The 20065-nt window shown below is 46.0% G+C and overlaps 2 protein-coding genes across 2 annotated transcripts in view; one reads left to right on the top strand and one right to left on the bottom strand.

Annotated features, from left to right (window-relative positions):
- The window catches only part of COPA (COPI coat complex subunit alpha), a 68293-nt gene extending 50780 nt beyond the window's left edge, over positions 1-17513 (bottom strand). Inside the window, exons 1-7 of the mRNA XM_058159767.1 lie at positions 17321-17513; positions 14674-14787; positions 12761-12834; positions 10582-10662; positions 7308-7384; positions 5292-5401; positions 350-459 (exon numbers count right to left, since the gene is read on the bottom strand). Of these exons, the coding sequence (XP_058015750.1) occupies positions 350-459; positions 5292-5401; positions 7308-7384; positions 10582-10662; positions 12761-12834; positions 14674-14787; positions 17321-17360 (606 nt within the window). The 5' untranslated portion in view covers positions 17361-17513. The remainder of the gene's footprint in view (positions 1-349; positions 460-5291; positions 5402-7307; positions 7385-10581; positions 10663-12760; positions 12835-14673; positions 14788-17320) is intronic.
- A 78-nt stretch (positions 17514-17591) lies between these two features.
- The window catches only part of NCSTN (nicastrin), a 49147-nt gene continuing 46673 nt past the window's right edge, over positions 17592-20065 (top strand). Inside the window, exon 1 of the mRNA XM_058159764.1 lies at positions 17592-17747. Within this exon, the coding sequence (XP_058015747.1) occupies positions 17633-17747 (115 nt within the window). The 5' untranslated portion in view covers positions 17592-17632. The remainder of the gene's footprint in view (positions 17748-20065) is intronic.

The raw sequence follows: 20065 nt of genomic DNA on the forward strand, positions 1-20065 counted from the left end.
CTCCTAAAACTGCGCTGCAAAGCCAGACTGCTACGTAAGATATACGGTTATCCATGGCGGCTGGAGAATTTGGCCCCAAATTTTGAAAATGGCCTTGGTTGGACACTCCTGGTCTAGGACCTTGAGTTCATCTTCTCTCCCCGAAACTCCAGATGTGCAGATGCCGTGCTACCAAACGGGCCTGCAACGCAGCTGGATTCCTGATCAGCCTTTTGAGGTCCACCCCTAACGTCAATCACTCGAAAAAGACCTGTCAACAATTCCTTCTATTTCCCAATAATTCTAACAGGAGGGTACCCTCCTCCTCCTCCTCCTTGCCCCCCCCACCCCGCCCCCAACCCCAGAGTACCTCAAGGACATGCTTCACCACAGCGTCGGTGGTGCCAAAAAGATCCACGCCGGTAATGCCCCGCACCTCGGACTCCACAGCTCCGGGAGATAAATTCTTCTTTCTTAAACCTTGGGGCAGGAGAAGGAATTTGTAGGGCAGAGGAAGTAAAGACCACGTTAATAAATATAAGATGAAAGCAGGGAAGGACGGAAGGAAATGCTCATTTTCGTTCTGAACAGACAATGGAGAAAAGACGTCGCAACCGAATCGCTCTAAGGCAGGGGTCTCCAACCTTGGTCCCTTTAAGACTTGTGGACTTCAACTCCCAGAGTCCCTCAGCCAGCAAAGCTGGCTGAGGGACTCTGGGAGTTGAAGTCCACAAGTCTTAAAGGGACCAAGGTTGGAGACCCCTGCTCTAAGGAAAGGCAAAAGTGGATTTGAAATTCACCAAGCTAAGCCACTCAACCCCTGCAATCAGAAAAGGGAAGCCACCAATCTAGGCTCAAGTGAGGTTTGAATCCCCTGGAGAATGAGGCCGAAATGATAAATCGGCATGGCAGCTGACGGGTCTCGGATGCCAGGCGCAATGAAGCTTCCAGACATGGAGAGGAGAAAAAAAAAAAGGGTTTACTGTGAACATGATGGTGGGGTGAATGTATCAGAGAGGCACTTCCAAGAATAGAATAGAATAGAATAGAATTTTATTGGCCAAGTGTGATTGGACACACAAGGAATTTGTCTTGGTGCATATGCTCTCAGTGTACATAAAAGAAAAGATACCTTCATCAAGGTACAACATTTAAGAAGGGGATTTAGCAAATCCAGGATCCGCAGGGAAGCGGAGTCAAGAGGAAGAGGAACCACACAGATATACCTGCTCCGGGAGAAATCAAGGCACGTAAAGCTGTCAGGTTGATCCGAGAGAGAACCGAGCAACGGATGGAAAATTTCTGAGGTTACTACACAAATCAAGAGGGAATGGAGACACGTACAGAATGAACCAGCTCTGAGCACGTTGGGGGGGGGGTTGTTGTTGATGGACGAGGAGGGAGAGAGAGAGAGAAAAAAGGGGCAGAAATGAGGGAGACGGGAAGAAATTAGACAGGCACGGAGCTGTTAAGAGGAGAAGGATGAGCCAGGCCTGTCCGAGGATGTTAAAAGCAATACTGAAATCTCAGACCAAAGCAGAAGGTTAGAGACCAGACAGAGGGTTAGGCCACACCCCACCAGGCGCCTTTTGTTATTTGGGGAGTCAGGGGTGTCCGACTTTGGCCACTTGGGAGACTTGTGGACTTCAACTCCCAGAATTCCCCAGCCAGCCAAGCTGGGAGTGGAAGCCCACAAGTCTTTTTTTTCCATAAAAAAGTTTTATTTTTACAATCATATCAAACATCTCATCCAATGTACAGTTATATACAATTAGTATATAGTCTTCAAGTGGCCAAAATTGGGCACTCCTGCACCCCATAATGCCCAGCTTACAGGACCCTCCCTCTTTCCCAGCCTAACAGAATGACGCCAAGCCCGAAACTTCAGGACCAGAAGTTCTCGGTCAAGATCGCAGCTGCAGAGGTCCAGCCCTTTGGTTACGAAGGGAACCAGCCTGCTTGTTTTTAACAGCTGGATTAAGTCATTCCATCTGTCTTCCCGCTCAAGGGAAGGATTGACTTCGGGATTAGAAGAAAGAAGGCAGAGAGTTAAAAGAGGTTATTTCACCAATCCTGGAAAAGTCACGGTTAGTTTTACAAGCAAACGGCTTCATCGTTACGTCGCATACAAACCTGCATGCAAAAGCCAGACCCAAATTCGTTTTCTTTACCATCTCTCTCAGCAGGGACCCCCACCCCACCCCACCCTGCCCTACGAGTGAAGTGGGGAGCCGGCCTGCCCCCTGGGGCAGGGGTCTCCAACCTGGGCATCTTTCAGACTTGTGGACTTCCTCAGCCAGCTTTGCTTCTGGGAGTTGAATTCCACAAGTCTGAAAGTTGCCAAGGTTGGAGACCCCTGACCTGGGAGAACTGGGAAACTCCAAAGACACCATTAGAAGTGCTGCTGTATGGATGCTCTCGGTTGAACCGTCTGGGTTGCAAAGACCGTTGAAAGCATCCATCAATTCAGCCAACTCCAGAAGCGCGAAAACCCCGGGAACATTTCCAGTCCTTTGAAGCCGTTTCAAGGGTTTGGGCTCTGCTGAGAGAACCGGCAAAGCTCACCGCACGGGTGCTGGCGGAGGAAGCGACAGACTCATGCCAAGCACAGCCTCTTCGCCATCCCCTCCCCTCCCCTCCCCCCCCGACACAGCTGGGTCATCTCTGAACGTCTGCCACAAAAACCCCAGCAACCCACTAGGCCAAGAACTGCAGTTGAGAAAGCAGCTCTCTCTCTCTCACACACACACACACACAAAAAGTCACCAAGGGTTAAACCTCCTTCCCTCTAAATCAGCATGTCCTGACCCAGCTCCCCAAACACGACAAACCCTCTGAAGTTAAATCAATGATTCCTTTATTAGGAGCGCCAGCGGGCCCGGCAAAAAGTTTCTCTCTCACACACAGCAGGCTAACAAGTCTGTCTGACAGGGAGATGAATAGTTGTCTGCTACTTCTATTCATCTCCACCCACTGCTTTTTATCCCCAGAGCTAGGGTGTGGCTTCACTAGCAGCGATGGCTCTTTCGTCCCGAGGACCGGCCCATAGATTTCCACTGCTCTCCTCTCCTCTGCCTGTCAGGAGCCTGGGCCATCCTTCAGCCCTCAAATGGAGAGTCAAAAGCCCCCAGGTCTGGAGGTGGCTGATGAGGAAGAGGAGGAACAGCTAGGTTCCTCCTCTTCCTCATCAGCCAGACCTGGGGGCTTTTGACTCTCCATCTGAGGGCTGACGGATGGCCCAGGCTCCGCCTCTGTCTTTCTCTCTCTGCCAGCTCCATTCCCGCTTCCCCCTCGGAGCTCTCAGGTTGCCTTGATGTTGACCCTGACTCCCACACCGCCTCCTCCTCCTCTGATTCGGCTGCTGGAGGGGCTGGCGGCCAACAGGCCACCATATAGCATTTCCCAAACTTGGCAAGTTCAAATCCCAGAATGCTACAGTCTACAGCATAATCGTTGATGAGAATTATGGGAGTTGAAGTCCACCCACCTGGAAATGGCCATGGTTGGTAGTTCCCACGCTTAGATTCGCTGAGCATTTTGGGTGCTCACAATATCCCTAGGAAGCCAGGCCAGGGTCCTCTCCAGCAATCTGATTTCAACTCTTCTCTGACACTGTTAAGGGAACACTGTCCTCTCAACAACAGCTTGACCCATCCTGAAGACCTCCAGATGGGACAGATGTCAAAGCCAAAAGGCCCGTAGGCTCTGTCTGCACAAGACTGCACCACAGTCTAAGTCTGGGGCTGTTGTTGACCAAAGGAATATAGAGCAACAGAGTTGGAAGGGACCTTGGAGGTCTTCTGGACCAGGGTTCTCCAACCTTGGCAACTTTAAGACTTGTGGACTTCAACTCCCAGAGTTCCTCAGCCAGCTCTGGGAGTTGAAGTCCACAAGTCTTAAAGTTGCCAAGGTTGGAGACCACTGTTCTAGGCCAACCCCCTGATCAAGCAGGAGACCCTATACACATGATGGCGAACCTGTGGCACGCGTAGCCATATCAGTGAGCACGCGAGCTCAGCTCCCAGCTGATTTTCCCTACACCAGAAGTAGGGGAAAAGGCTGTTTCCTACCTCCGGAGGGCCTGGGTGGTAGCGGGGAAGGCCCGTCTTTCTCTCTCACCTGGCTCCAGAGCCTCTCTAGGAGTCTGTGGAGGCTGGGAACAGCAAAAACTGTCACTTCCTGTCCAACAGGAACTTGGCAAATGGACAGTTTCTGGCCTCCGGGGGGCCTCGGTGGGGGGGAGGCTGTTTTTGCCCTCCCCAGACTCATAGAGAGGCTCGAGCCAGGTGTGAGAAAAAAACAGGCCTACCAGGCCATCGTGTGCCAAGAGCGGAGTGTGTGTGTGTGTGTGTGTGTGTGTGTCACACGTGCATGTGCTGGCGCATAGAATTATGGGTGTGGGCACAAACGCGCAAGACACACACACACCTGCCCCCACCTCCCAGCACACAATGGCAAGAAGGTTAGCCATCACTGCCCTGTATCATTCCGGACAAATATTGATCAAAAGGAGATCAACTTCCGAGTACTTTCCATCCTCCTTTGACACAAAGTTTTCCCACCAGACAGATCTACCCATCCGTCTTGCTATCACCCAGGGCAGCGGAGTGTATTGTCTGCATAACTGGTGTTTCGCAAACTTGGTGATTTTAAGGTGCACGGATTTCAATTCCCAGAATTCATGCTAGCTGGGGGAATTTTGGGAGCTGACATCCACATATATTAAAATGGCCAAGTTTCAGGAAGACTGGTTTAACCAGAATCTCTTCCCGATAGAACGCTCCAACTACAGTTAATACTGCAGAAAAAAACGGAGATATTTCTAAAAGGTCTACTATTTTTCTCTCACACTCTAGCCCAGGGGTCTCCAAAGCTGGCTGAGGAACTCTGGGAGTTGAAGTCCACAAGTCTTAAAGGGACCAACATTGGAGACCCCTGCTCTAGCCTGCCCACCCTCATTTTTTCCACTTTTTTTTACTCTTCATCTGAACTCCTATTTCCTTCTTCTCACACACACAAAACACACCTTTTTTTAATCTGTTTCATCGTGAATTGGAGAGCGGTCATCCTACGATCAGTGAGAAATTGAAGTTTCCTAACATTGAGGGGGCTCACCAGCCCCTCCCACAGGGTCAAGAAAGGAAGCTCAGTGAAACTCCAGCCTCTAGCTAGTTTGGGAGCCCTGCTACACCCAGAGGGTTCAGTCTCCCCTCCGGTTTCTCCTTCACTCCAGTCTCGCTCTGGTTTCACAGCAACTGCAGTTCTTAGCACAGTCCCGCTGCTGGATACCCCCCTTGACCTGAGCAGCTCACCAGAAATATCCCAAACTCGCACAGTCTGGTCCAAACTGGCAGAGACGACCAGGTCCTCGGAAGGATGGAACTGGGCGCACATCACATAATGGTTATGTCCGGTCAATACGCTAGAAAGAAAGGGGGAAAAAAATGCAACAATTGGTCCTCTTGAGATTCAAGGCAAACAGCATGAAGAGAAGAGAGTATTTGTAGTTCAGAATTGAACTGTGGGGGTCTTTGGTGTCCTTTGATCTTGGTTGTACTCTTCCAGATGTTTCATTAGCAAAACGAGGAAACATCGCTCATGAAAACCACCAAGCTCAGGGAGTACCAAGGACCTCACATCCTCGGGAGTTCCCTTCAAAGCAGCTGCAGGTCAGAGACTGTACACCTGGCAAGCTCTGAACACTGGTGTTGTGTCTGCGCCCCCTGAGCCGGGCCTGCTGCCAGAAAATGACTTGGAAAGTGAGGGGGAAGGGCCATCAGGACTTACCTCGGGAGTACCGGCTTCCCTGGTTCAGCTCCAGGAGCCAGAAGCAGGCCAGGTGGAGGAGATAACAAGGCCTCCGTCCCTTGACTCTTTCCCGCCCCCCAGGCCACGCCTCCAGGCCCAGCTGATGGCAATCAGGCCTGGCTGGACCCTAGGTTTCGTAGGCAGGAGAGGAGGGAACAACAGAAGCAGGGGTGGGGCAGGCCGAGGAAGTGCTGAGTCATGGAGCCACACCCCACAGGATGTAAAGGCAGCAAGAGCTGCTGTGCCTCTTCGGAGCAGGCAAATCAACTGATTAACTAAGAGCTGAAGTTTGTTCCTGGGTGACTCCTCGGCGTCGAGGGAGATAACAGAGACACTTGGCAGATGCTCGCTATTCTGCTGCCAGAGCTGATAGTTGCCGGCTAATTAAGCCATCACTCAGATGGAGGCGAGGGAGGACAGAACAACTGGAAAGGAGTGTTAGGAAAGCTATGGTAGCAGAGGCAGTCCTCATTTACTGACCGGCTGCTAAGCAGTCGGTCAACGTTATGACGGATATCCTTAGCGCTACTTACGACCAGGTCCCAGAGTCACAATGGCTGCATCCCACCCACCCTACCCCCAGACAGTGATGGGACTGCAATTTTTGGGAGCTTGGCAAGTGGCTCACCAGCATCACTCGGTGATATGAAGGTGATTTTTGGCTTTGGGGGGGGGCTGATTTCTGAGGGTTATTTCCAGTTTTTGGCAAAAAACATGCACTGGGTAAAATGGGTTTGTTTCATGGTCATGGTGTTTGCTTAATAAACCACTGCTACAAAAAATGTTGTAAAATCAGGTGCTATCCTGCGGCGATCCGTTTAATGACTGCCAGGATTTATGTACTTGGACATTGGAGGTTTTCCTAGTCCAACCCTCTGCTCAGGCAGGAGACCCTGTACCATTCCAGACAAGTGTCTGTCCAATCTCTTCTTGAAAGCCTCCAGTGATGGAGCACTTACAACTTCCGATGGCAAGTTGTTTCACATATTGATTGTTCTAACTGTCAGGAAATTCCTCCTTAGTTCTAAGTTGCTTCTCTCTTTGATTAGTTTCCACCCATTGCTTCTTGTTCTACCCTCAGGTGCTTTGGAGAATAGCTTGACTCCTTCTTTTTTGGGGCAGCCCCTTAAATACTGGAAGACTGCTATCATGTCTCCCCTGGTCCTTCTCCTCACTAGACTAGCCAGGCCCAGTTCCTGCAACCATTCTTCATGTTTTAGCTTCCAGTCCCCTCATCATCCTGGTTGCTCTTCTCTGCACTCTTTCTAGGGTCTCAACAAACTTTTTACATTACGGCAACCAAGACTGGATGCAGGTCTCTAAGTGTGGCCTTACCAAGGCATTACAAAATGGTATTAACACATTTCCACCCTCCCCAGCTGCAGTCCTCACACAAGCACTCTGTTTAGGATCGGTTATGCGCTGACCAACAACAGCCGGAGGGGGCAAGAGAAACGTCTGCCAACCGCAAAACAGAAACAATTTTAATCTGGAAATGATTGTTTGGGGCTGAAGGTTACCACACGCAGGTTCTGGACTGCCAGTTCCACACCCGGATGGTCTGGTCATCGGACGCACTGAGGATCCAGGGATATTCCTAGAAAGAAGGGACACGAGGCGGTTTTCGTTCGGTCGGCAGGCAGAGCAGGCCCTTCTGCAGGACAGCAGCGAGGGAGCCTCCTAGCCTCTCGTGGCTTCTGAAAGGCCGAGGAAGCTGTTCCAGGTTGTCGCAGGAGCTCAGCTCAGGGAGAAAAGGGCATAAACAGGACCGCAGCCTTGGCTGGACTCACGTGGTGGAAGAAGGTGGTGCGGATGTAATCCAGGTGCCCCAGCAGCGTAAAGAGGCAACGGCGCAGTTTGTAATTCCAGACCTTGAGGAAAAAAGCAGAGACGTGAACAGAGCGAATCCTAGATTGTCGTTTCTTCATCATTTAATTACTGTATTTTTCAGAGCACAAGACGCTCCGGAGTATAAGATACACCTTAGTGTTTGGGGGGGAAAGTAAGAAAAAAAGAAATTTCTGCCTCTGCCTATCAGCATTCATTGGTATTCATCTGGCTAGCCTCCTGTCAGTGTGTGAGAGAGTTGAGGGCTGTTTGGAAACTGAAACAGTATTTGCTGTGTGAGCAAGAAGGAAGGAGACAGCAAGGAGCCTGGGCGTGGCTTAGCTCTGCAGCTCTGAGTCTGTGCTGAGTTGTAAAATAGTCTGCTGCTCAAAACTGAAACTCCTCTCCTCTGCTTGTGTTTTGCTTGTATTTACTACCACGCTGGAAAACCTGCTTTTGGTATTGTATATTTACCACATGTGTTATACTATATATAAAGAGAAGTTATTGAAACCTGCTGAATCAGTTACTTGTGAGTGCTTTCTGGATGTGAAAGCTGCTGCAAACTCTGAACTCAGCTTCAGCACATTATTGCAGCCTGATTCAGTACCAGCAGCTGACTGGGGGGTGGGTCAGCCTCCCGGAATACTCCCAATCAGCTGTTCCAGGCTGCAGCGATTGCCACAGACCGGGGGGGAGGGGGTGCAGGGATTTTTGCTACCGGTTCTCCGAACTACCTGCTCCCATCGCTACCGGATCGCGTGATCCGGTCCGAACTGGGAGCATTTCACCCCTGCTTTTAGGGAGGGGGAAAGTGTGTCTTCTGCTCCGAAAAATAATTATAGATCTCACGATTCCACATGGTTCCTCAAGAAATGTTCTACCTTAGCATACACTTTAAGGAAAAGACAAAAACAACGTACTATAGAAAAAATAGAATACAAAGGTAAAGAGAGATATCAACAGGATAAAATTAAAAAAGCTTTTTTAGAATATTATACAAATTTATATCTTAAAGATAATATATCGAATAGGGATATTGATAAGTATTTGAAGGAATATAAGGTTAAAAATTTAACTTTAGAACAAACGGATGAATTGAATCGGCCTATAACCTCGGAAGAAATTATTTTGGTAATTAAACAATTAAAAATGGGGAAAACTCCTGGTACGGATGGGCTTACAGTTAGTTATTATAGGAATTTACAGGATGAGATGTTAGGTCCACTTAAGGAATTATTTAATCAGATACAACTAGAACCTCTTTTATTTCATTGATACCAAAAGAGGAACAGGATTGTTCTAAACCTGGGAATTATAGGCCAATCTCACTTTTAAATAATGATTATAAGATTTTGTTAAAATAATAGCTAATAGATTAATGTTGATTCTGCAGCGAAGAATTCATAATGATCAATCTGGATTTATAAAAGGGAGACAGATGAGGAATAATGTTAGGCAGATTGTTAATTTACTGGAGTACTTAGAAAAGAAAAATTTTATTCCAGCAGCATTTATTTTCTCGATGCAGAGAAAGCTTTTGATCGATTGCATTGGGATTTTTATTTAAATTAATAGAAAAGATGCAATTTGGAGATGGTTTTTTAAGAATAATTAGGGCAATTTATGGAGAGCAAACAGCACAGATTATAATCAATGGTAGCTTAACAGAACCTTTTAAGATTGCGAAAGGAACAAGACAGGGATGTCCTTTATCACCATTATTGTTTATTTTAACTCTAGAACCATTATTGGATAAAATACGAGAAGTAAAGGAGATAGAGGAATTAGAGTTAGACAGTATGAATATAAGTTAAGAGCTTTTGCAGATGATTTGGTGATTACTTTAACAAACCCTATAAATTCTAGTAAATCTTTGTTGGAAATAATTGATCAATATGGGAATGTCTCAGGGTTTAAGGTAAATCAGAAAAGACAAAAGTGATAATAAAAATATGGCCAGACAACAGAAAGAAAAACTAGAGGAAGTAACAGGATTTGAAATTGTAAAGAAGGTTAAGTATTTAGGGTTTATATTACGTCATCAAATGTGAAATTGTATAAGAATAACTATGAGGTTTTATGGCAAAAGTTCAGAAGGAGTTGATTGTTTGGAAAAATTGCAATTATCTTTGCTGGGAGAATTGCTGCTATTAAAATGAATGTTTTACCTAGATTTTTATTCCTCTTTCAGATGATACCAATAATTAAGAAAGATAAGAATCTTGAGGAATGGCAGAAGGAATTAACAAATTTATATGGGAAGGTAAAAAAGCTAGGGTTAAAATGAAAATAATTCAAGATTCTCGGAAAGGGAGGTTTAAAATGCCTAATTTTAAATTATATTATGAAGCAGCTGCTCTCTCTGCAATAAGTGATTGGTTTAATTTAACAGAGGACAGAATTTTGAATATAGAAGGTTATGATTTGTTATATGGATGGCATGCATATTTAATTTATGACAAAAAGGTGGACAAGGCCTTTAAAAATCATGTACTAAGAAATGCCCTTCATGTTTGGAAAAATACTCATATAAACTAAATTATAAGGTTCCTATATGGGCATGTCCTAGACATACAGTAGAAAATATAAACATAGAACAGAAGCAGGAAATGATTACATATAAAGATCTTTTGTATACTGAAAGAGGTAATTTGCAGTTAAAATCTCTGCAAGTATTAAGAGAGGAAGGAAAAATTATACTTGGTTTCAATATGAGCAATTACATGCTAGATGGTCTGGTCATCGGACGCACTGAGGATCCAGGGATATTCCTAGAAAGAAGGGACACGAGGCGGTTTTCGTTCGGTCGGCAGGCAGAGCAGGCCCTTCTGCAGGACAGCAGCGAGGGAGCCTCCTAGCCTCTCGTGGCTTCTGAAAGGCCGAGGAAGCTGTTCCAGGCTGTCGCAGGAGCTCAGCTCAGGGAGAAAAAGGCATAAACAGGACCGCAGCCTTGGCTGGACTCACGTGGTGGAAGAAGGTGGTGCGGATGTAATCCAGGTGCCCCAGCAGCGTAAAGAGGCAACGGCGCAGTTTGTAATTCCAGACCTTGAGGAAAAAAGCAGAGACGTGAACAGAGCGAATCCTAGATTGTCGTTTCTTCATCATTTAATTACTGTATTTTTCAGAGTACAAGACGCTCCGGAGTATAAGATACACCTTAGTGTTTGGGGAGGAAAGTAAGAAAAAAAGAAATTTCTGCCTCTGCCTATCAGCATTCATTGGTATTCATCTGGCTAGCCTCCTGTCAGTGTGTGAGAGAGTTGAGGGCTGTTTGGAAACTGAAACAGTATTTGCTGTGTGAGCAAGAAGGAAGGAGACAGCAAGGAGCCTGGGCGTGGCTTAGCTCTGCAGCTCTGAGTCTGTGCTGAGTTGTAAAATAGTCTGCTGCTCAAAACTGAAACTCCTCTCCTCTGCTTGTGTTTTGCTTGTATTTACTACCACGCTGGAAAACCTGCTTTTGGTATTGTATATTTACCTCATGTGTTATACTATATATAAAGAGAAGTTATTGAAACCTGCTGAATCAGTTACTTGTGAGTGTTTTCTGGATGTGAAAGCTGCTGCAAACTCTGAACTCAGCTTCAGCACATTATTGCAGCCTGATTCAGTAACAGCAGCTGACTGGGGGGTGGGTCAGCCTCCCGGAATACTCCCAATCAGCTGTTCCAGGCTGCAGCGATTGCCACAGACCGGGGGGAGGGGGCGCAGGGATTTTTGCTACCGGTTCTCCGAACTACCTGCTCCCATCGCTACCGGATCGCGCGATCCGGTCCGAACCGGGAGCATTTCACCCCTGCTTTTAGGGAAGGGGAAAGTGTGTCTTCTGCTCCGAAAAATAATTATAGATCTCACATGATTCCACATGGTTCCTCAAGAAATGTTCTACCTACACTTCCTCCTTACATGCCTGTCTCAGTCTTTGTGGATACATATAGTCCTTGATTTATAACCACAATTGACCATGAAATTTCCATGGCTAAGCAAAAGAAGATGCTAAGTGAATGATATCCTATTTTACCACCTTTCTTGCCATAGTTGTTAAACGAACCGCTGCAGTTGTTAAGTCAGTAACACCGTTGTTAAGTGAATCTGGCTCCCCCATTGGCTTTGTCAGAAGGTCGCAAAAGGGGATTCTCATGACTCAGGGACACTGCAACCGTCAGAAATATGAGCCCGTTGCCAAGCGTCTGAATTTTGATCACATAGCTATGGGGATGCAGCAACGGTCATATGAAAAATGGTCATCTCAACTTTTGTCAGAGCCGATGTTAACTTTGAATGGTCACTAAATGAACTGTTATAAATTGAGGATTACCTGTACTCAAGGGAAAGCAGCAGCTGAATTGGTCAACTTAGGGGGTCAATCAGCAATAGCAATAAGACTTATCGCCTACTTCACAGTGCTTCACAGCCCTCTTTAAGTAGTTTACAGCAGGGGTCTCCAACCTTGGTCCCTTTAAGACTTGTGGACTACAACTCCCAGAGTCCACAAGTCTTAAAGGGACCAAGGTTGGAGACCCCTGCCTTAGAGCGATTCTGGGAGCGAACTCTGGGAGTTGAAGTCCACAAATCTTAAAGGGATCAAGGTTGGAGACCCCTGGTTTACAGAGTCAGTCTATTTTCCCCAACAATCTGAGTCCTCATTTTACTCACCTCGGAAGGACGGAAGGCTGAGTCAACCTTGAGCCGGTCAGGATCGAACTGCCGGCAGTCGGCAGAGTCAGCCGGCAATCCTGCATTCTAACCACTCGGCCTCTGGTGGCTCAGCAGACTAAGTCTGTCTGTTATTCACACAGCTGCTTGCAATTACTGCAGGTTCAAGCCCGGCCCAAGGTTGACTCAGCCTTCCATCCTTTATAAGGTGGGTAAAATGAGGACCCAGATTGTTGGGGGCAATAAAAGTTGACTTTGTATATAATATACAAATGGATGAAGACTATTGCTTAACACAATGTAAGCCGCCCTGAGTCTTCGGAGAAGGGCGGGATATAAATGCAAAAAAACCAAAACAAAACAAAACTGCACCACCACGGCTCCTGTTTCTTCAGGCCACCATCCTGTCTTCTTTCAACCGATTTTTAAAGAACTCTCCATCCCCTCGTAAACCATCCCAAGCCCAAAAACTGCCCCCACCTAATACTACCTTGATTTTATAGTCATCCCCTCCAGAGACGAAGAGCGGCTGTTGCTTGTGGAAATCGATCCCCCTGACAGGTCCTAGAAGGCAAACATAAAATACTCAGAGTCACCGAGAAATCAAGGGATGCGATAAAGCTTTTCACTGTTTTCTCTACGAAGGAAAAAACTGCTTAGCTTAATCTTACAATTGCAATATTTTCCCCCTTGTGATTGTGATCTTGTGATTTTTCTCTTCTCCTGGTGTGGTCTCGCTCACTCCTTCTCTCCGCTGAACGAAACTCAATAAAGAAACTCATCTATTACAGGATCTTCTTTGCTTACAGTAGTTTATTTCTCCAGTTCTGCAGAATCAATCTTGGCCAGATTTGATCCCGTCCAATAAGGCCCAGCAAAGCAAGCTGTCATCAGGTCCCTATACTGGGAAGGGGGGTCATTTATGGGGCCCAAAGAGCAGCCTACATCTTTAAAATACCTTACAAAAAGTTCCTCTTAAAACCAAATTATCTAGCAATAGCACTTAGGCTTATATACCACTTCTCAGAGCTTTACAGCTTTCTCTGAGCGGTTTACAGAGTCAGCCTCTTGCCCCGCAATCATCTAGGTCCTCATTTTACCCACCTTGGAAGAATGGAAGGCTGAGTCAACCTGGAGCCTGGTGAGATTTGAACTACCAAATTGCAGGCAGCCTGCAGTACTGCATTCTAATCACTGTGCCACCACAGCCCTTTAACTAAATGTACAACTCTCTTATGTTATGGTTTCATCAGGTTTTGTATTTGGGATTTTACTTTGCATGTGCCTGGAGTCACTATGAATTAGAAGGCCATATACATTTCCTTCATTAATTAATGAATTTAGAAGAGCTATTAAAACTTGGCTTTTTAACAAAATCTGGAGAACATTTATTATAAACAGAACTCTGGGCTGTGGTTAGGATTTTCACTGGTTTGATCAATTCTGGTTGTAAGTGGTATACCAAAATAATAACAAAAAACAAAAGTATTTTTATTTATCGAGGTTTATATACGTTCCAATTCATCAGAAATCTGGCTAGCGTTCCTTTCTTACACTAATAAGATTAAATTAAAATTTAAAAAAAAAGAGAATTGGAAGCAACGATTTTCAACAACAAAAGCTACTGAAAAAAGGAACTAAGTCCCCAATAGCAAAACATGCAACGTATTTGTTGCATGGCAAATTTATTTCGCACATTTTATTTTTTTTATTATTTTTTATTTATTTATTTTATTTTTGTCACAACAATATATGTAGGAATCATACAAAAGATTATATAGTATATAAACATATATGAGTAAATATAAGGAGGTATAAGCATATATATAGAAAGAAGAAAAGAAAAACAATAGGACAGGAACGGTAGGCACGTTTGTGCTCTTATGCACGCCCCTTATGGTCCTCTTAGGAATGGGGTGAGGTCAATAGTAGAAAGTTTTTGGATAAAACTTTTAGGATTGTGGGAAGAGACCACAGAGTCAGGTAAAGTATTCCAAGCACTGATGATTCTGTTACAGAAGTCATATTTTCTGCAATCTAGATTAAAGCGGTTGACATTAAATCTATTGGTTGCTCTAGTATTATTGCAATTAAAGCTGAAGTAGTCTTTAACAGGAAGGACATTACAATAGATGATTCTGTGAGTTAAGTTTAGGTCTTGTCGAAGGCGACGGAGTTCCAAGTTTTCTAAGCCTAGGATTTCGAGTCTGGTGGGGTAAGGTATTTTGTTGTTTTCAGAGGAATGGAGAACTCTTCTTGTAAAATATTTCTGGACACGTTCAATTGTATTGATGTCAGAGATGTGGTGAGGGTTCCAAACAGGCGAGCTTTATTCTAGAATTGGTCTAGAATTTTACAGGCAAGCGGCCCGGCTTACACCCACATGGTGTACCCAGCACTTACCATCATGTTCATCAAATTTGTCGATGAGGGTACACATCCGGTAGTCCCAGAGTTGGATCACCCCATTGTGCAAACTCGTTAGAATCCAAGGTCGCTTAGGATGGAAGCTCAGCCCTGAAAACAGAGGTTAAAAACAATACTTGTTACTTGGAAGTCGGCTGCCGTTTTTATCTTCCACACGCAGGCAGAAAATCTGTACAACATTTAATATAAAGTAGAGGTAGTCCTTGACTTATGATGGTAATGGAGCCTTCCCACTAGAGTCGTAATTTGCGATGTGTGGGTCACATGACTGGACCCATTTTTATGACCTGTTTTGCAGCAGTGTTGACTTGCTAAGCGACCACCGTGACGGTAAAGAGAACCCATTGTTTGCAATGGGCCATTTTTGCTGAAAACCAGGTGAAAATGCTGGTTTTGAGCAAAAACATCATAAAGCATAATTATTTGACCATAATTGTATGCAAACAGCTATAAATGCAGGCTGGTTGTCAAGCATCTACGTAACTCTGTGTGGGGGGGTGTAAACAGGTCAGAAGCACCTTTGGGGGGGGGCTCTATTATAACTTTGAGGGGACACTAAATGACTGGTGGTAAGCCAAAGATAAACATACAACTTTTCTATGAAGAAAGAGAAGAAACCTGATGGGGGCAGGAGAGAGGTGTCTCTTTGAGTAATGTTTTCAGTACCTTTGATTGATGATTCTAGTTCTTTGAAATAACAAGCAAGAATGCAAAATTCTGATAAGGACTATACGCCAAGATCTGAAGATGGCAAGATCTGCACGCAATCTTGAATTCTATGTTTTGACCTGTATATAAAGCAGGGGTCTCCAACCTTGGTCCCTTTAAGACTTGTGGACTTCAACTCCCAGAGTCCCTCAGTCAGCAAAGCTGGCTGAGGAACTCTGGGAGTTGAAGTCCACAAGTCTTAAAGGGACCATGGTTGGAGACCCCTGATATAAAGTGATTCTTTTACCTTTTTAAGGGCCTCTTACCTTAGACCCGTGGGAGATCTCTCTTTTACTTATGCATAGATAAAGAGATATTAATCTATCTTTCCAGCATGGATCCAAAGGAACAGTGGGTTAAGAACCTTACATCTGTTAGTACAGTACTCGCATTTCCTATAATCTGTGCCAAGTCTTGGCTGAGGTTGAATTCCCACAACACAGGTCAGGTGGGGAGTAACAGATCTAGTATAGTTTGTGAATCCAGTTGTAAGAATTCTTTAACTCTCCATCGGGGCACATCTGTCAGCCTGCAAGCTAGGCTTTGCTACATGCCAGGGTGTCATAATCGAAATCACTCCTGCCATCCTGTGCAAACCCCAAAGTCACATCATGGAATGCAACACTATCTTGCCCGCCAAGCCAGGGACTGTTACGAAAACAATGTGTCTGAATGTAATTAACAGCAATAGATAACTAAGAGGGGAGAAATGGAAAAGTGAACCAAAAGATTCGGCTTTGCTAGGCTGTAACCAATTTGCTTAGTAAAGTACACTCTTTGTAGCCATGGCCTCTTGCTAGACAGGTTGGGATGGCTTGACAATATCTTTGCAAAATTACAGCGTCTTCACTCATATGTTTGATGCCCCAAACCCCCATAACTTCCCACCTACTTTGACACCTGTGGAAGCAGGAACACTTTATAGCTTTAACATTTTTCATTGTTTTAATGGTTGTATAGTTCTGTCATTGTAAGCTGCCACATCAGTGGCAATAGACATTGAAGAAAATAAAGATTTTACCATGCTAGCATTTATTCAATCCGTATGCACAAAAGCAACGTTTTGGCCTTGGGAAACTCAACCAAGAGTTTCAACTCAATTGCTTGACATAGTGTAAGCCGCCCTGAGTCTTCGGAGAAGGGCGGGATATAAATGCAAAAAAATAAAATAAATAAATAAAGAACGCGGCCTTCTGACTACAGAACCCTCCTCCCACAAAATCTTTCTATGCATGAAACCCAGGGGTTTCCAATCCTCTGTAAAATCTGCTTTAGAGGGATTTTGATGCTTTGTTGCAGCTAACCTTCTGGAGCTCTCTGGGGAAGGGAAAGGGGAGGATTTAACCTGAATAACTCTGTCTTTCTCCCGCTGGGGCCCTTGAAGATGGGTGGACTGCAACTCCCAGAATTCCCCCAGCCAGCACAGCTGCCTGGGGGATTCTGGGAGTTGTAGTCCACCCATTTTAAAGCATGCTGGCTGGGGGATTCTGGGAGTTGAAGTCCTCCCCTCTTAAAGAATGCTGCCTGGGGGATTCTGGGAGTTGTAGTCCACCCATTTTAAAGCAGGCTGGCTGGGGGATTCTGGGAGTTGTAGTCCACCCATTTTAAAGCAGGCTGGCTGGGGGATTCTGGGAGTTGTAGCCCACCCATTTTAAAGCAGGCTGGCTGGGGGATTCTGGGAGTTGTAGCCCACCCATTTTAAAGCAGGCTGGCTGGGGGATTCTGGGAGTTGTAGTCCACACCCATCTTCAAAACATGGAATACCCGAACATGAAAGGAGAGTCTTAACTCGACCGGAGCACGGTTCAACCCCTCCCGCAGGGCCCTGACTGGGATCCCCAAAGCGGTTTTCCAAGCCAGCCGGGAGACCCCCGTCCTAACGCCGGTCAGGCCGCCCATCGGGCGCTCGGCCTACCTTTTACGCGGGCCGATTTGGTCTCGAACTTGGTGAGCATCTCCGCAGCTGCCCGTCGCCTCCTCAGTTGCCGCCGCCTCCACGTCACCGCTGCCGGGACGGCACCCACACCCCTACTTCCGCTTCCGGCCAGGGGCCAGCGAGAGGGGAAAGAGCGGCGCGGCTCCGCGGCCCCTAGCGGAAGGAAGAGGAAGACCGCCAAGACCGACGCTCTTCTCATGGAAACCGGAAAGAACCGCCGCCCGGGATCATAGAGAAGCGGCCGCCCCCCTAGAGAGCCCGCCCGGACAGGAAGCGGAAGTTGCCGGCAAGATGGCTGCTGTTGAAGAGGAGGAGGAAGCGGCCCCTTGCAGCGGCCGGAGGATGAAGGCGGCGACGGCGGGGCTGTGGCTCCTTCGCGGGATCGTCCTGTGCGCCCTGGCGCCCGGTGAGGCCCGGAAGGGCGGGAGGGCGATTCGGGCCTGGTGGGACGCAATTGGGGGGGGCGGAGCGTCGTCCCCAAACAGCTGCCCTCCGGAGGGGCTGGACTCCAGCTCCCATGATGCGCAGCCGGCGCGGTCTGGCTGTTGCACAAGCCAGCGAGGTCTTCTTCTAGGGGGCAAACGGTGACTTTGGGCCGGTCCTTCTCTCTCTCTCACACACACACTCTCTCTGTCTCTGGCCAGCCTACCTCGCAGGGCTGTTGTGGGGGAGGGGAAGGAAAGGAGGGAGGAGGATTCCATATGTTTACAACTTATTATAAAGTTAATAAGATGGGCTAAGATTCCGATGGATGGATGGATAGAAAGAAAATGGATAGATAGACAGACATGGTAGCTTAGATAGATAATCTGAGTGATGAAAAGATGGTACAGCTCAGGGGTCTGCAAACTTGGCTCTTTTAAGACTTGTGGACTTCAACTCCCAGAGTTCCTCAGCCAGCTTTGCTGGCTGAGGGACTCTGGGAGTTGAAGTCCACAAGTCTTAAAAGAGCCAAGTTTGCAGACCCCTGGTTATATAGCTAGTTAGGAAGATAGCCAGATGGATAGATTTGGTAAATAGATAATAGACAACAGATAAATACATAGATAGTAAATAATATAGAGATGATAAAGAGTAGATAGGAGATAGATAATAGATAACAGATGGATAGATAATGGATAGATAATAGATAGACATGGATGTGTGTTGTGTTTTAGAGATAATAAATAAGAGTAGATAGGAGATGGATGGATGACAAGCAAAGGGTTGCTTGGCCCTTTACCCTAAGCCAAAAATCATATCCTCCCCCCGCCCCCAGCTTTAAGCAAAGATAAGCCACTTCCATCTGGCCTGATGGGATCTGGAGTCTTTACTGATGTTTGTCTTTCTCAGCAGAGAAGAGCTTGGATTTGTGCTGTTCAGCCAAGCTGGCGTCCAACTGGTGAGGAGGGCGCCAGTTGAAGTTAGCCGTACGGAAACTTCAGAAAGAGACCTAGGTTTGGGCATCTGAGAGACAGCAAGGTCTATGGGAGACTTGATGGAGTACAGGGTTATGTTTTTGGCTTTGGGGGTGACCAAGGCTGGCCTGTCGCTTTCTCAAGTGCAAACTGGAGCTGCGTGTAATGGTTCTGTTGCCGCTTGTTGGTCATGTGCCTGCCTAGAAACTAGGAGACGGTGACTTCTAGTTCTGACTTAGACATGAAAGCTTGAGCCTGATATACCCTCTCAACCCAGCCCACCTCACGGGGTCATTGTTATTGTGGAGAAAGGAGGAGGATGAAAGAGTATTCTCTGCAGTAGGTTCGCTGCCTTGAGTTACTTATAAACTAATAAAGACGGGATAAAAATAGTGGTCTTTAGCAGTGCCCCCTCCTCTTTTTTGGTTTTTTTTTTCCTGATTTGCTGTTGTATTTGCAAATGGTCTCCTTGCATTATGTGGACTTTTACTGACTTTATGAACATGGACTCATTTTTAATATGATTTTTATTATTGTATTATTATATCCTTTCTTCCCAGGAGTTTACTGTGATGTAGTGATGATAGTTGATTAGAGCCACCTCCATTTCTATTTATCATCATAAAGACCCAGTGGGGGAGAAGAGAGGTTTCCTAGCTTCAGTATCTTAGGGAAGTACTCTAAAATAAGGCTCTCCAACCTTGGCCACTTTAAGACTCCCAGAGTTGAAGTCCACAAGTCTTAAAAGTGGCCAAGGTTGGAGAGCCCAGCTTCACTGACTGAGGAATTCTGGGAGATGAAGTCCACAAGTCTTAAAGTTGCCAAGGCTGGAGACCCTTGCTCTAAAATCATTTAGAATTAAAGGGAAATTGGTTGAGCACAAACTTGTGTCTTGGTAACAGACTGAGGTTTAACTTTCTTTTTTAATAAAGAGATAGCCTTCATACTGTAAGTAGAATGTAAATAGTGAGTCTTACTACTGTACTTAATACTCTAAGTAGAATGTAAATAATGAGGAAAAGGCAGCTGGTGTCAGTTACAACTTGCACAACTTGGGGTATTTGTACTGTACTCAGTTGTTTTGATATATGCATTTCGGTCATGGATGAAATTCCAGAGAAGCGTTTATCCCCTCCGGTTCAGTTCTAGTTTTATGGCTCCAATCTGGGCAGAATCTCAGAAACCTTCAACGCTCAATTTGGAGCCGGAGGGTTATGAAAAAAGATTTCAGGTTCTGCTTAATGGTTGACCTAAAGCCGAAGTCTCCCTTATCCAAATGCAACTAGTGATTTATGCTGGTGATATTTTTCTTTACATGGCTGTCCTA

Source organism: Ahaetulla prasina, chromosome 17, assembly GCF_028640845.1.
Source record: "Ahaetulla prasina isolate Xishuangbanna chromosome 17, ASM2864084v1, whole genome shotgun sequence".
Lineage (NCBI taxonomy): Eukaryota > Metazoa > Chordata > Lepidosauria > Squamata > Colubridae > Ahaetulla > Ahaetulla prasina.